The sequence below is a fragment of the Pterocles gutturalis genome, unplaced genomic scaffold (genome assembly GCF_000699245.1).
Source record: "Pterocles gutturalis isolate BGI_N339 unplaced genomic scaffold, ASM69924v1 scaffold3778, whole genome shotgun sequence".
Lineage (NCBI taxonomy): Eukaryota > Metazoa > Chordata > Aves > Pterocliformes > Pteroclidae > Pterocles > Pterocles gutturalis.
In genome coordinates, this window is record NW_010125346.1 from 17,022 (window position 1) to 31,642 (window position 14,621).

The window sequence follows — 14,621 nt, forward strand, 5'->3', positions numbered from 1 at the left end:
TATGCTGCATGAGTAATATAGATTGCAAACTTTAACACTGGAGGAATACTTAAGTCCACACTAATTTGTCTCAAATGGAGAGAAAACTACTTCCAGACATTCTTTGACTTTTCTAATGACTTAGTGATATATATTGCTGCTCATCTAATTAAAAGATAGGCAGTCAATGAATGTGTTTTTTCCTTGTGCATTTGTTTAATCTTGATAAAATAGGTAGCTAAAACTATCTTCCGAACTGAAAGGAATGGTAACAACATTTTAACTATACCACATATATGTTTAGATACAGAATTGACACATGACTGCAGCTTTTGTGAAATGTTAGTCATAGCACATGGATGTAATATGTTTGCTTTCTTAAAATTTGAATAAAGTACACAAGTCTTATTTTTTTATATCATAGTTAGAATGGAGGCTACTAGGAAGGAGATTCTGTTAATATTCTTGACACTAAGATGTATCTATTGCCATGATTAAGCATCTCTTAGAAATATCTGTAACCATCTTTTGAAAATTGCATACATGTAAGGAAAAGCTTGAGAATTATGTTTTTGGTTTTAAAACAGGAAAAGGCTGACAGTAAGATCATGCCTGCTGCTGCTTTTATGAGTTGGACTCGTTTTTTTTTTTTTTCTTTGAGTGATGTGTTAGTGCTTCTCTTGACGTGTTTATTAGCTTGCACTCCCTTCTACCACAAAACAAGATGTTGGTGGTTTAAATAAGAGTCTACCTCTTTCTGTTGGCACCAGAATGCATTTGGGTTTTTGTAAAATACTCTAAATAGTGTTCAATATTTTATCAGTTTCTTCTTCACCTCTTGTGTACTTAGTTTCACTGTTTTTTTTCTAACCTTGTTTTTTTGTTTTTTTTTGTTCACTCACCATAGAGCTGATAAAGCAGATGATGAGGATGATGAAGATCTAATGGTGAATAAAACATGGGTCCTTGCACCAAAGATTCATGGTGGGGATGTAACTCACATACTGGACTCCTTACTTCAAGGATATGACAATAAGCTCCGTCCAGATATTGGGGGTAAGCCCTTAAAGTAGTTCAGTAAATAGAAGATGTGAACCAGAGGGGGTTCATCAAAGATGGCAAAAATCTGCTTAATTTTAAAACTTCATATAGCAAGCTAAATATCACAGCAATAAAATGCGATAGTTTTCTGGAACTGGTAAAAATAATGTTCTATGCAAGAGCAGAATACTTATGTTATGTTTACAATCTCTTTTCTTATGTAAAGTATTACTTTTTTGGGATGGTGGATAATCTATAATAAATCATTAAAAAGCAATTATATTTTGCTTTGTTTAACTAAGATCTTTTGACAGAAAGAATTGTAGATATAAACCAGCCATGGTTATTTAAAAATTCGATCTTGAGTCTGTAGGAGTTTGTTAAAGAATTATTCTTAGATATTTTTACTTTTACTGTAGAAAATACATTTTAAGTGTGTATTTTGAGCAAATTTAGCTCAAAGCAGCTCTCTTCTTCTCTTAGCTGAGATTTTTAAAATCTTCATAAGAATCTAAAAATATAACAGGATTATATATTTTCTAGAGGAATATAGGAAGGAAGACTTCGTTAATATAGATCAAACTTTGCAGCTAGTAGGAAGGCAACTTTGTCTTTCAATAGTCAAAGCATCAGTTTGCATATAACTGTTAAATGTAAATATTTGGAAGAACCTTGTGTTGAAAATATGTAATACAAGAAACCTCTCCAACTCTTGTCTACCACATGCGTACTGGCTCAAACTAAGAAAAATGATTTATTTTCTCAGACTTTGCCTCCTGAACTGTGAAGGGAGAGGTGGAAGACATAATTATTTGTTAAATTCTTGGCATCCCCTATCAAAGGAATGCCATGTAAGTCTGTAAGCTGCTTATATGATAAACAGTGCAACAATCTAGACTTGTTTCATTTATGTAGGAGAACAGAGAGATGCAATCTCAAACAAAGTATTTTATTTTGAAAGCTTCTGACAAATTGTTTTCTTCTCCACATTTCTTAGTTCTGTTTTGTTGTTGACTGTTATCCTGAAGATACTGAATGGCAATTTTTCTCTCCCTGTCATAATACAATCACGTGAATCTTATGAAGTTTGTTATAAGTCTTTGCCTTCACATTCATTTGATTGAATTACTGCGAATATTTAGACCACAATAAAAGTCTTCCAACATATTTTTCCTTAAATTTTTAACATGTGACAGATGTATAGCATTACTTTTTTTTCCCCAACGTCTTGATGCCACAGACAGCAAAGGGATGATGGGGGAACTGCTTCCACTAGGATTCCTTCTAATGATTAGCTGGTAGGTGAGGATGAAAGAAAAGAGAATTGTGTTTCGCTTCTCTCCTCATAAAACTTAGAAATACATGGAGGGAAAATAGGGAAGGAGGAGTTTATTCTGGTACGTCAAAGAGATTTAGATGGGCATGGAAAAATTTTGGTGTAGTCCTTACCTTTGCTCAATGTATAACTTTTTGAATTCCAAATATCAGTTCCTGAAAGAAGATGCTTGGTTCTAGCTTCTCTCACATGAGTGCTGTGTTTCTTTTTCTTCTTTGCTCTCTTGGTGCAATACTTTTGTACCAATTTGATCTCTGTTATCTGAGACCTGCCTCTATCCAATATATTAAAACATAAAGTTCATGAATAACAGCCAGATGCAAGCAGGAGACATTTGGGACTCTTCACTTTGTTGCCAGGAGAACAGACATTAAGACTGACTGTCTTGTGGATGGAAGTTCCAGACTTCTGCCACATGGCAGAAATTTTGGACAGCGTAAGATGAAATTTCCAACGTTGGGTTAAGGCATTGTATTCTGTCCAGCTGCATGGGAACTGCAGCAGGTATTTAACAGACAGAAAAACAAAATCAGGTTATAGTGTATTTGGATTAGTCTGCTTCAATTATGTGGATAAAATCTGGTGTCAGATTCCACATCTTCACAGTATATGTCAGTACTTGCACAACAAGATTATTGAACTGGAATTCTAATTATCTTTCAAAGCAATAATACCCCACAGAACATTTTTACTATTGAATTACAAAGCTCAGTTACAATAGCAACATCCTTTGTTTTGAACCTGGACTTTTTGGGTTTGAATAACAAAGTAGAATTTTGTTTTCTTCCTGATGTTGACACAGAATTTCAGCATCTCAAACTGAGATAAGGGCTTTCATTGTTAAACATGCAGTTAGTTGAGGGAGATGATAAAGGAGAGCCAAATGAAAATTGAAACTTCAGAAGCACTACTGAAATTTAGTAGGAGAAAACCACACCCTGCCATTTTCTGTTTCATTCAAATGTCCGTGAACTGTAGTGATTTCTTAACTGCAACCCTTTGCTATGTTTATTGATCTTACTAGCCTTTAACACAATATGTGTAATATACTTTGAGATATTTGGAGCATGAAGGTACTAGTATTAAAGTACCTTCTGCTCAGTATGAAGTAGTAATAGGTGAAGTCTCCTATGTGTTCTATAAATCCCTTTAATTAAAGATGCAACCTTGGAGTGTTGAGATATTAATAAAGCAGTATTATTCTCACTGCAAAGTTACCTTTTGGCTACCTGGTTTTATACCACACTATTTTATCTTCGTTCCTGGATCAAGGACTGTTATGTTTCAACTTTTCTTTGCGGAGGAAAGAATTCTGGCTGCACCCTGTTCCATTTCTCATACCTTAGCAACACCAATATATTAGTATTAACCTATCAATGTACAACACATTTTTTCCAGCTATGTCTCATGTCCAATGTTGTGTAGTATGTAGATGAATACGTCTGTTATGTAGGTGAACACAGTTGGTCAATCTGAAAGTTTAATTAAAAATAAGGAATAATCATCACATATCTACAGCTCTAATTGAGTGTTTTCAATCAACAGTTTGTAATGGATAGAATGGATAGAAATTTTAAGAATGGTGAGTGTGATTGCTTGTGGACATAGAGAAATTGGATTCCTAGAGAAATTTGGATAGTTGAAATGGCCCTGTAAGCAGGGCATGGGTAAGTAATTGCATCTCGGTGCACTAATGTGAAAAGCCCTGTACTCAGGGATGTAAAGGACAGATGAACAAAAAATGGAGTTTCAAGAGACTAATAGAGGCTGGAAAGATAAGGATATTAGGGGGATATTCTGTTGAACAGGTGCTCTTAATGTAGTGTTGATGAAAGGATGATGTAGACAGGAAAGTAATAAGTGTAAATAAGCAGGAAAGTATCAGGTAAAGGTAGAGAGGTATGTATTCTGAGATGAAGAATATTTTGCAAGAATTGAAGGAAATTTAAAAACGAGCAAGATGTAGAAGAGCATATGCAGTGAATGTTAAAGGTACTAGATCTGTGCACTGCATAGGAAATTATGGAATTAATAAAAGTGGTGGAGTAGGAGTATTTGCTAAAGATGGGTCTCTTAAATAAAAAGGTAAAAGAAGTGGAGAACAGGGCTCTACTTTCATCAAAATCACATTGAAAAAAATTTTCAGAGATGGAGCTGAAAGCCTGCTGCAGACACTTGAGACCGAACTTTCAATATAGTTAGCCATATAAGTAATATTCTTAGGTAACTGGTTGTGAGAATGATACTATTCCATTAAAAACTATTGCAAGTTGAAGGCCTCTGTTATTCCTGAATGTGGTAGTCACATAATTTATTTGCTGATTTATTGGCTTTATCACCAAGAAGAAATGTTTCTTTAGGCAATTAATGAGGAGTTATAGAAAACTTGCTCAAAGAAAACAAGCCTGGATGAAATTATCAAAAGTGGTCTTACTTTAAGTTAAATAGCATGATAAGTAATAAGAATAAAAAAGGTGATATATCTTAGACCTTTATTCCAAAATGGGAAATTGTGGCAAACTACAGGAACTGGTTAGTGAATTTAGATGGACTAACATGCTATTGCATAATGTTGAGGATTGGAGTAATTAAAATGGAGCAATATTAAGCAATAAAAAATGCATGTTCTGCACTTTTACAATAATGATAATAATTTCTGTCAGAAGATGGGGGTTTATAGACTGAGAATAACTGATAAGGAGAGCTTTTCAATGTAGCAGGTGGAGTATTTCAAATATCAAAAGCTGAAAATTGGGCCTGGATAAATACAGGCTAAAAAAGAGGCACTTTTGATAGCGAGACCAATTACTAAAATGATTTGTCAATGACTGAGGTAGGTTTGTATCACTATGATTTTTCTAGTTGAGGGTAAACATTTTTCCAAATAAAAATTTTGAATTCAAACTGGTGTTCAGAATATGCCTGGGCGTTATGCAGCATCATCTGTTACTAGAAGGGTAGTGGTCCATGCCTGCTGAGAGACACTTCTTTCCAGGTCATGCTGCTTGTTGGGAAGTTCATTCTTACTCTTGAATTCCAGACACAAGAGTCACTTATTTACTATATTTTTTCCTTGGGACAAGACTGTCCTTAGCTCTGTGCTGGTGTTAGGTGATGCTCAATGGCAGTCAAACCTTTTAAACCAGAGGAAGAGAAGTTTAGTCTAGTGAAGAAAAGGTGCCAAAGCAGGAGATCAGAAATTGAGTAAATCTCTCTAGATTGGGTTTAGCAAGCAGGTTCCTTGTGTGCTACAGCTACGTTAGGAGGTGATGAACTATCCCTTGGGGGCAGCTGCCTCTTGGTGCTCTTCTCTTTCTCTGTTGTGTATGCAATCTGTCATCCTCTCACCTTCTTACTCTACTTGCTCATATTATCTTTCAGGGTAAATATTTAAAGTGTACTCTTTCTGCCCTTCCTTGGAAGCTTCTGTAAGTTTACAGTACTGTTCTATAGCACTTCGTGCAGGATGTGTTAAATAGCCTTCTTGTAGTGTTTTCATCACTAATACCAAATTTTTAAAGTGAAAAAAAGGGAAGTGTTCACTGTAGAAACATCTTCTCAAACCATCTTTCTCTGTTAGCTCTTTGTGGAGAGTAAATGAACAATAGTAATTATATGGATGTCAAATGAGTATAAAGAATGTATTTTCCTCCAGCATTTGTCATTTTCATGGACGCGTATCACTTCTAATTCAAGAACATGAGAAGAATGAATTATTTCTTCTAATTCACTTCGCTCTGTACCCCATGGAAGAACTAAGGTAACAAAACAGCCTCTTCCAGTCTTCTTCAGTTGGATCTGTTTCTCTGGATCATTTGGGTCAATTAAAATAATTTCAGCAGGGGCAGATTTTCAGACTCTTCATTGGCTCTTAATAGCACTAATAATCTTACTCAGAGCAATATGGAAAAGGCAAACTGAACTCCATGGTGCATTACAGGACAGCCCTTGTGGCAAGTACTGCTTGCTGCAAGCTGGAATTTCACAAAATTGGCACAGCCCCATTGCTCACTGACGGTTCTCAAAATTTAGCTGTTAATAAGGAAATATCAGTGGTTGGGGCGTTTACTGTTTGGTGTCATAGGAAAGTCTTTATCAAGAATAATGATATTTTGAATGGTTTCAGCAATTAATTTTTGTAGTAAAGTTGGCAAGTGACACAAAGACTGTTGGAAAGGGAGAGGTTGTATCTGCGGAATAATAACTTGCTTCTTCAGTAAAACTGGAGACACAAAAATTGTTGGGGGGGGGGGGGGAGAGAAGGAGGTGCCCGGGGAGGAAGCCTGTGGGTCATATTTCAAGGTGAGAGATTCTGCATAGTGAAGCAGTGATTTAGGGGAAAACTCGGATATTTCGTGTTGCAAAAGATCTTAGGTGTGCATCCCCTGAGCATTGTCCTGAGGTAAGTCCCTTTTGAAAAGGAACACAAGAAGTCTGGAAATGTTCATGCAGCACTGATAACACTGTTACAAAAATTCTCCATTCCGGTGTCCACATTTCAAGAAGAATCTGGAAAAGATGGAGCAAGGTTAGAAGTTAAAGCTGAACAGAGTATCTCTAAGGTTGCATTTGCAGTATGCAGAATGAACTGTTCAGCATACTGAAGTCTAGTTTCAGAGATGATCTTAATCACTGTGCATAGGTACTTGTGTCTGAAGACGAGGTTTGATACATGACTAGGCAGTGCCAAAAGTTGGAGTCAGAGACTTGCACCTCAGATCAAAACAAGATTTCCTAGCACTAAGGAGAATTAAATGTTTCCTACTAATACAAGAAAAAAATGGTGGCTTCAGCATTGCTTGAGGAATGAGGCAAGATACACTTTGATCCACCTTCTCATATTCTGGTGTAGCAGTGGGGTTGCTGTTAGATAGATAAATAAGGTTGCAAAATTAAAGGAAGAGGATATGTGTTTGCGAGATGTGGCATATGTAAAATATTCTATGCATATGTCTATATACAAATGTATTATATACTTCTTTTACTCTGATTTTTCAGTCTGTGGATAAGAATACTTGTGTTGTCTCCCTTCCCTTATGAGCCCTGCAGATAATGAAAAAACTTGCGGCTCAGGAAGTACTTTTTTCCCCCACACCCCCCAGGAAATAAATTGATTTCCAGAGTCTGTTTACAAACTTTCTGTGAAGCATGCTGGGGACGGGATGGTGATCAAGTGACCCTGTGCTCAGTGGTTATACAGAAAATCCTTTGTGCAGCCTCAATGATGTGTCTCGTTGTCAGGCTCAGGGTCACACCATTAATCAGATTTGGAATCAGGGGAAGTGTCCTTCCAAGTGAGACTGGCAGGCAAAAGGTATCTTAAGATATTTAGTAAACATATCTTGCCTGTCATAGCTGACAAGGATGTTAGTTATACCCTGTTTCTTTCTGTGTGTCTGAGTTTCAGATTTTTGAGATTTGAAAAATCCTGTTAGTTAAGATTTTGGTTTTGTTATAGAGCACTTGGGCAATCCCTGATGGTTTGCAGTGTAAAGAAATTAAATCTGGTGACCTAGGGTCCCTCTCCTATGAAATCCAGGTACCTTTTTGCTTGTACTTTCCATCTTTTCCATCTGCAGATGGACAGAGATGCTTCATTTTAATGTGCCAGATCATGGGAGAAAGACCAGCAGAGCCTTATTATTAACTCTCTTCATTACATTGGAGACTAAGATGTATGGCCTCTTGTGTCCACATTCTTCCTCTTCATTACAAGCTAGAAGAAAATGCTTGGTAAATTGATGGTGTTAAAATGCATCCTGACGTCTTCCATTTGTACCTTTTTCCTCTATAAAGCAGTAAGAAGGAAACAACCGAATTGTCAGTGTCACTTGTACTTCAGATGTGACTTTCATGGGAAGTCATGTAGACTTTTTGCCCGTCTGTAAGTGTACAGAAAGAGTATATTCTGTAAGAGAATATATTTTTAAAGCAGTTAATTTTTGTCTGCCTGGTGAGAGTGATTTCACTGTATTTTTTAAAGAAAAATTAATTTGGAAATGTTTAATTTAAAAATGACTTTCACTTAATGAGCTTTCAGTTTTGTGTGTGAATCAGTTTATTAATCAAACTGGTGAAAGGATGTTAGTAATCCTTCAGTGTGCTATAATTGCATGAATTGAATAAATCTGTGGTGAAAAGTTATTTTATTTTTGTAATATATCTTCAATAGGAATTGAAAGAACGCACTGCTTATTGATTGCTTACAGCTGATAAACACATTTTCTCCCAGGCCTCATGATTTGTTGTATAAGCATTTTTTTTCCAAACATTTTTTTCTGTTTATGATTAACTGTTTACGTTGGAAGACAGTTTTTGGTTTTGTGTTTCCTCCCTTAACCTTTTACATCTTTTGCATCTATTTTGTATCTGTTCACAAAGCACGGGTGGGGATTGCATTAAGAAGTAAAAAAATTGTCTCGATAATCCTAACAATTCATATGGAATAAGGGAACCGAGTCATATATGATCCTTCACAGAATAAACAAACCAGAGATTTAATTATTCTGAATCTAATAAAAGACTATCAAATTTATTGTCAGTTTTACTAAAGAGGTTAGATTACACTAACAATGTACAGAGTTAATTAAATATGTAATTATTATGGTTACTGTTTTGTTTAGTGAGAACTACGGTAATTGAAACAGATGTCTATGTTAACAGCATTGGCCCAGTTGACCCAATCAATATGGTAAGTTCTGATTATTGTCAGAAAACATTATCTGAATGATGCTATGGGTTGATATTATGAAATAATTTTATTCTCATTCAAATAACTTCCTTTACTTCTTACTGTGTATTCTTATGCTATTGGATATGACTGTGATTATTGCAGAAACACGTTTAGACTCTGTTTGAAATTGTTGTAATTTTAAAAAGTATACTTAATGTTTAAAAAAGAGTGAGGCCACATAGATTAGATTGTATCAGGTCTTTATTTTGGTTTATGTTGGACATCCTCACTGTGTTTGTTTATGCTTGGTTTCTCTCTATCCCAGTATAATTTCCTGGAGCTACTCTTCAGACATTAAGAAAAATAACAGTTGAACCAATATTTGTGAATAAAACTATTTTCAGTGCAGTGATTTATTATTTTTCAAATTCACAGAAAAAAAAATTTAATTAGCTCTTTTTTCCTCCTTTTTCCATGTCTTATTTAGCCTTACTGGGTCCTCCTCAGTGTGTGAGAGGGAGTGTGTATGTCTGTGTACACATAGCTGGTTTCTTCAGAAGTTAAGCAATGCATCTCGTCTAGTTTCTGACAGATCTGTGGAGATCAGACCTATGTATTTGGTACCAATGCTGAGTTGTCAGCACTTAGGAGGAAGTTGAGTCTGTGGCCTTTTCTTAAATCACTTAGATTTTCTGTTGCCTTATGTGTTGTCTGAAATGCTGGTGTTGGGGGCTTTAGAAAGGCCTTGTTGCATGACTTCTGGGGACCGCTGACCGGGACTAAGGCTGGGACTGGCTCTCAGGTGAGTTTGAGCTCAGCTGCCTCCTGCCTCTTTCCTTTTCCTCCTCCCTAGAGAATTGCTCACAATGTTGAATTGGTATGGCAGAGAAGCATTTTGTTCAATCTGAGGCTGGAGTATGCCAGTGCGGGGGGCTTCTGAGCATTTGGTGAAAGCACAGTGATTCTATAGTATTAAGGATCTTGTGGTTTACACACATGTCATCATGCTTGGGTGGGGAATATCGACTTTCAGTGATGGGAAGCCAAGCAGGACAAAGCAGTGATACTTGGATACCATGGATAAAGTTGCCAAAAGTAGATAATGCTGATCTGTGGCAAAGGGTATTCATTCCAGCGTAACGATCTAACAGGCTTAGGGTTGTCATTACCTGGGGTTGTGGCAGGGAAGTCCATGTCTCAGGCCAGGGCTGTACGTAACGAAATGCATGAAAGAATAGAAGAGTGATGGGGTGGGGGAAACTTTTCAATTTCTGTGTCTGGTGTAAATGGTGTCTGATTTTGTCTGTCTTCCTACTGCAGTCTTTCTCTTTTGCTTCTCTGCATTTTTTCCTCTTCTGAAGGAACTTATTGTGGAAGCAAAATGTGTGGACAGGCAAATACCTGTAAGGAGGATATAGCAGATGGTAGAGGCTTCCTTTTCCAGTAACCAATGTAAGTCGTTCAGCCTATAGCCAGTAGGTATTGCGTATGCTGGAACTGAAAATGAGAAGTGCTTACAGTTTCAGTTTTCCAGTTTTAAAGAACCAGCATGTGGCTGGCTTGCATGGTAACCCCACCTGATCTTCCATGCCCTCTTCTTGTCTCTGCAGCCCCTGGGCAATCTACCCACTGCTATGTACCATGGCCTCTCCTGTGCTCACAGCTGCCTTCTGCTTGCTCAGCCCCAAGCCTAGGAAGCAGCATTGTCACACAGTGTACTTGTGGTAATGACAGTATTAGCCATGGGACTATTTCACATCACTCGTTAAGAGGTCTCCCCGTATCTGCTAGAGTTGTCATAGAGTGGATGGTGATGCTCTTGCCATGGCACTAGTAAAAGCCAGTCTTACTGGCTTGTAGTCCAAGGTAGGGGAAGCATCATATTGAAATACATATTACTTCACAAGAGAGCAGGATTGCAATGGTTACAATGTATATCAGCTGAATGTTTACCCCACTAACCTTCTGATTTGTGTTTAAAAGCGTAAAGATAACAATGAAGGATGTCATCAAAGGGTAATAAAGCAAATGTCGTTAAGACATAGAACTTCAAAAACTATCCTATAGTTTTTAAAAATGAGCAGAGAACTACTTAGCAATTTAAATTGTAGTCTAAGGGCACTATGGCCTTCATAAAAGAACAATTGCTTGGGCTCAAGGAACCTGGATTATGTGAGCATCTAACATAATTACAAAAATTAAATGTTTGTGAAAACAAATAAAACAATATATATGCAAATAATTTGATTAAGGTTTCCAAAAAAGTTGGTTTTAATCTGGGAAACAACATTCTCAGCAAAATAATAATTACAGATTTGACCCTGTAAGCTCTCTTTATGTGAGCTGTTGGTTTCATTAGGAAGGCAGTTTCCCTGGAGTCAATATTGTTTGAGACTGTTAACCAATAATCCAGAAATTGCTTCAATTTCAAGGGCTGTCTTTAGCCCTTCATTTGATCACTTAATGTGCAAGCACATATCTGTGATTCCCCATTGGATTACTTGTCTGCCAGATACATTAATTCACTCTGGCAAATAATGTCCTTTAACTATTTAGTTTGGATACAATACAGCATGATGTAGAAGACATTTTTTCTAACAGTCATTCTGAAGCAGCTTGTCAAGGGAGTATGTTTGTCTGGAACCTTCAGAAGACACATAAATGAGGGAAAACTGATTTATTTTTTTAATTCAGATCTGTTTTCCTCTTGCTGTCTGATAGAATTTCATTAAAGGGATGCTTTCAGTGTATGTATGATATTAATTGTAATTTGTTTTTGAAGGCTGTGTTTTGGCCTTCACTGTTTGACAAAGATCTAAACAAAATTCTAGACAGTATAGATACCCCATGGTTAAGAGATGGTTTTCTACAGCATTCAGTCTCTTTAGGCATCTGCAACCTAAATAAAATTTTTAACAGGTGTCTGGATCAGCAGAGTATTTAGGCTTCTAAAACTCATTAAGTCTAAAGATTTTTTAATCTGTCATTGAGAGCTAACCTATGCTATGCGTCATGCAACAATCATGTAAAATGCAGCTAAGTGCATTTTTTATGGACAAAGTCTTGATCCTTAATAGCTCTGCAGTGGTCTAGGGATTTCTTAGCAGAATTTAGAAATGCAATGAATATTTATGGCCTAGTTTTCCTCTGTGGAGATGTGTTAGACTCTTATTACCTTTCACTTTCCTTCCAAACTAGGGCCAAAATGAAAAAAAGAAAACTTGTTTGGTGGTGTGAAATGCATGTTGATCCATGTTACCTGTGACTCCAGTTAGCTCTCTCTGCCCTGTATTCATCCCCAAACCCTATGTGTTCATAAATGCTACTGGCACCCCAAGGAGTCCAGGGAAGAGCCACACCAGCACCACAGCTTTTGTGGTTTGATAAAACCGCACAAGAGTGCAATTCAGTGGGTTGGGAGAGACATGGCAGCCCTCCAAGACATTTTTACCTCCCTTTAACTAAGAGAATACCTGGTCTTTGTAATTCCTGTTTGATCAAAACTCTCATGAAAATAAAAGACTGCTACCCCAAATGAGAGAAGTTTTTGAAGAAGGGATAGAGCAACAGTTCTGTAAGTAAGAAGCAGTATTGCATCACTGTGTCAAAAATGAAGAGCAAAGAGAAAAATTTATGCTTTCGCTGTCCTTAATGTCTGTTTAATCAAGTTTCATATAGTAAATAGTGGAACAATGCTCAAGTAACAAAAATGGGGGAAGGGTTAAAAAGAGGCAGATCATTTCTAGAGACATGCGTAGACATAATGACTGATTGACAGATTAAATGCTAGCCAAAGGAAAATGCTCTACCTGTCTGTCTATATCTGTTTGTGCATAAGTGTATTCATACATAAAGATGTATATTTACAGAAATGAAATTATGTTTTAAATTTCCTTTGCTTTGTTGTGTGTTTGTAAGTCATAATTTAACATTTTGAAACATTATGGCATCATTGCTATTTTCGTGTGTTTGAGGGCTACATATCTTTTTCTTCCCTTGCTGTGGATGTAGATGATATTCTCTATTCAGCTTTTGTATTTATTAATGGAACTCAGTATTAGAAGGTCCAGACTGAAAATTCCAGGATAAATTTCCAGGACTGCACTTCACTGAAGCAGTTCAGTTTCCTTGTTATTTTATAACATTTCTGTCCCTTCTGAGGATGATTTAGCTTTTGTCACATAATCTTTGCTAGTTATCCATTGAAAGCTACTGTGACCACAAGCTGAAGGCCATACTTTGAAGCCTAGAACACTTATTTTTAACAAGATAGCTAAACGACTGAGCAAATTGGATATTAACAGAATACACAATGTGCTACTTTGGTACACAGACTGCATGGCCTGGGCACTGTTAGGATACATTTTTTCATGTCATATTGAGCCGTTTATGATTTTGTATGAGTAGTGAATTTTAAGCATCCTTTAACTTCTAAACTCCATTTCATTCTCAAGTTGCAGCAACTAGGAGCAGATTTTTTTTTTTTTTGTTGAGGTATTCAAGTATCAATGTGATCAGTATCCTAATACAGATTACTCAGTGTTATTGTACTTTGTGGTCAGATGTGTCACTGCACTTATTCTACTAGTCACTAAATTTGTATTGAAGATCTGAAGGTTTTGTACTCTTACTTTACAGTGCCAGGTAATTTACATTAAGCACACTAGAATATAAGTAATTATGACCAAAGATACATCATCTGAAGCTACCCTGAAATCCAGTACCCAAAGCTGAACACTTTGTGTGCATTATTCTGTAAATCAGTGTATTATTAACTCTGTTTTTGAACTATGTTAAATGTTTTGTTACTGAATGAATAGTAACTAGCATAAAGGCAAGATGAGGTTCAGAAAGAGACAAATACATTCTGGGATTAGCAAGGCCCTGATCCTGCAGATACCTAGGCATGTACTTCAGTTTAAATGTGTGAACCATGTCACATTGCCTTAAGGATTTAGCAAACACAATAGGAAAAAATCCTATTATGAAAGGAAAGATATGAAATATCTCTCTCTCTCTCTCCTTCCTTGTCTGTTACAGAGAGATGTGCATCTAAGTGAACATAGTACCATACAAGAAACATAAACGTAATAAATCAGTGCTGTCCAAATGCTGCAGTGTACAGTAATATTTCAGGACTGGGTGAAGAGTGCTTGATAGGGCTCGTTGTGGTTTGTGAACTTCATTTGAAGCTTTTCCTGGAGGCTGGAATTGCTTTCATGTTTGAAGAAGACAATTATGAGGAGAACCATTGCCTCTATGTGTTTGATGATGAAAGACTGAAAGAAGGAGCATGAGGGATGCAATTCTGTCCGTATCTGAGAATTTATGAGGTTTCCTAAGGCTGTGTGGGTTCAGCATGCAAGCACTGCAAATTTTTGGAGAGTCAAGTGTGTGCATTTCATGCAAACTGGTTCCATCCTCTTTCAAATGACAGGAGTATTTGTTCACAAATCAGGACAGAAGTATCAACAAGTCTTTGAATACAACCTGCTCCTTATTGTACAGCATCTTCTTTGGACTACGCTAGGATAATAATTTTTTTCCCAACTTGCTCTTTTATTTTGATTAGGAAAGATAGATTCCAATCAT

General features: G+C 36.6%; 1 protein-coding gene across 1 annotated transcript in view; it reads left to right on the forward strand.

Annotated features, from left to right (window-relative positions):
- Positions 1–872: 872 nt before the first annotated feature.
- The window catches only part of GABRG1 (gamma-aminobutyric acid (GABA) A receptor, gamma 1), a gene marked incomplete at its 5' end in the record, with an annotated part of 37,148 nt that continues 23,399 nt past the window's right edge, over positions 873–14,621 (forward strand). The window contains 2 exons of the mRNA XM_010078515.1: positions 873–1,035; positions 8,980–9,047. Coding sequence (XP_010076817.1) covers positions 873–1,035; positions 8,980–9,047 — 231 coding nt within the window. The remainder of the gene's footprint in view (positions 1,036–8,979; positions 9,048–14,621) is intronic.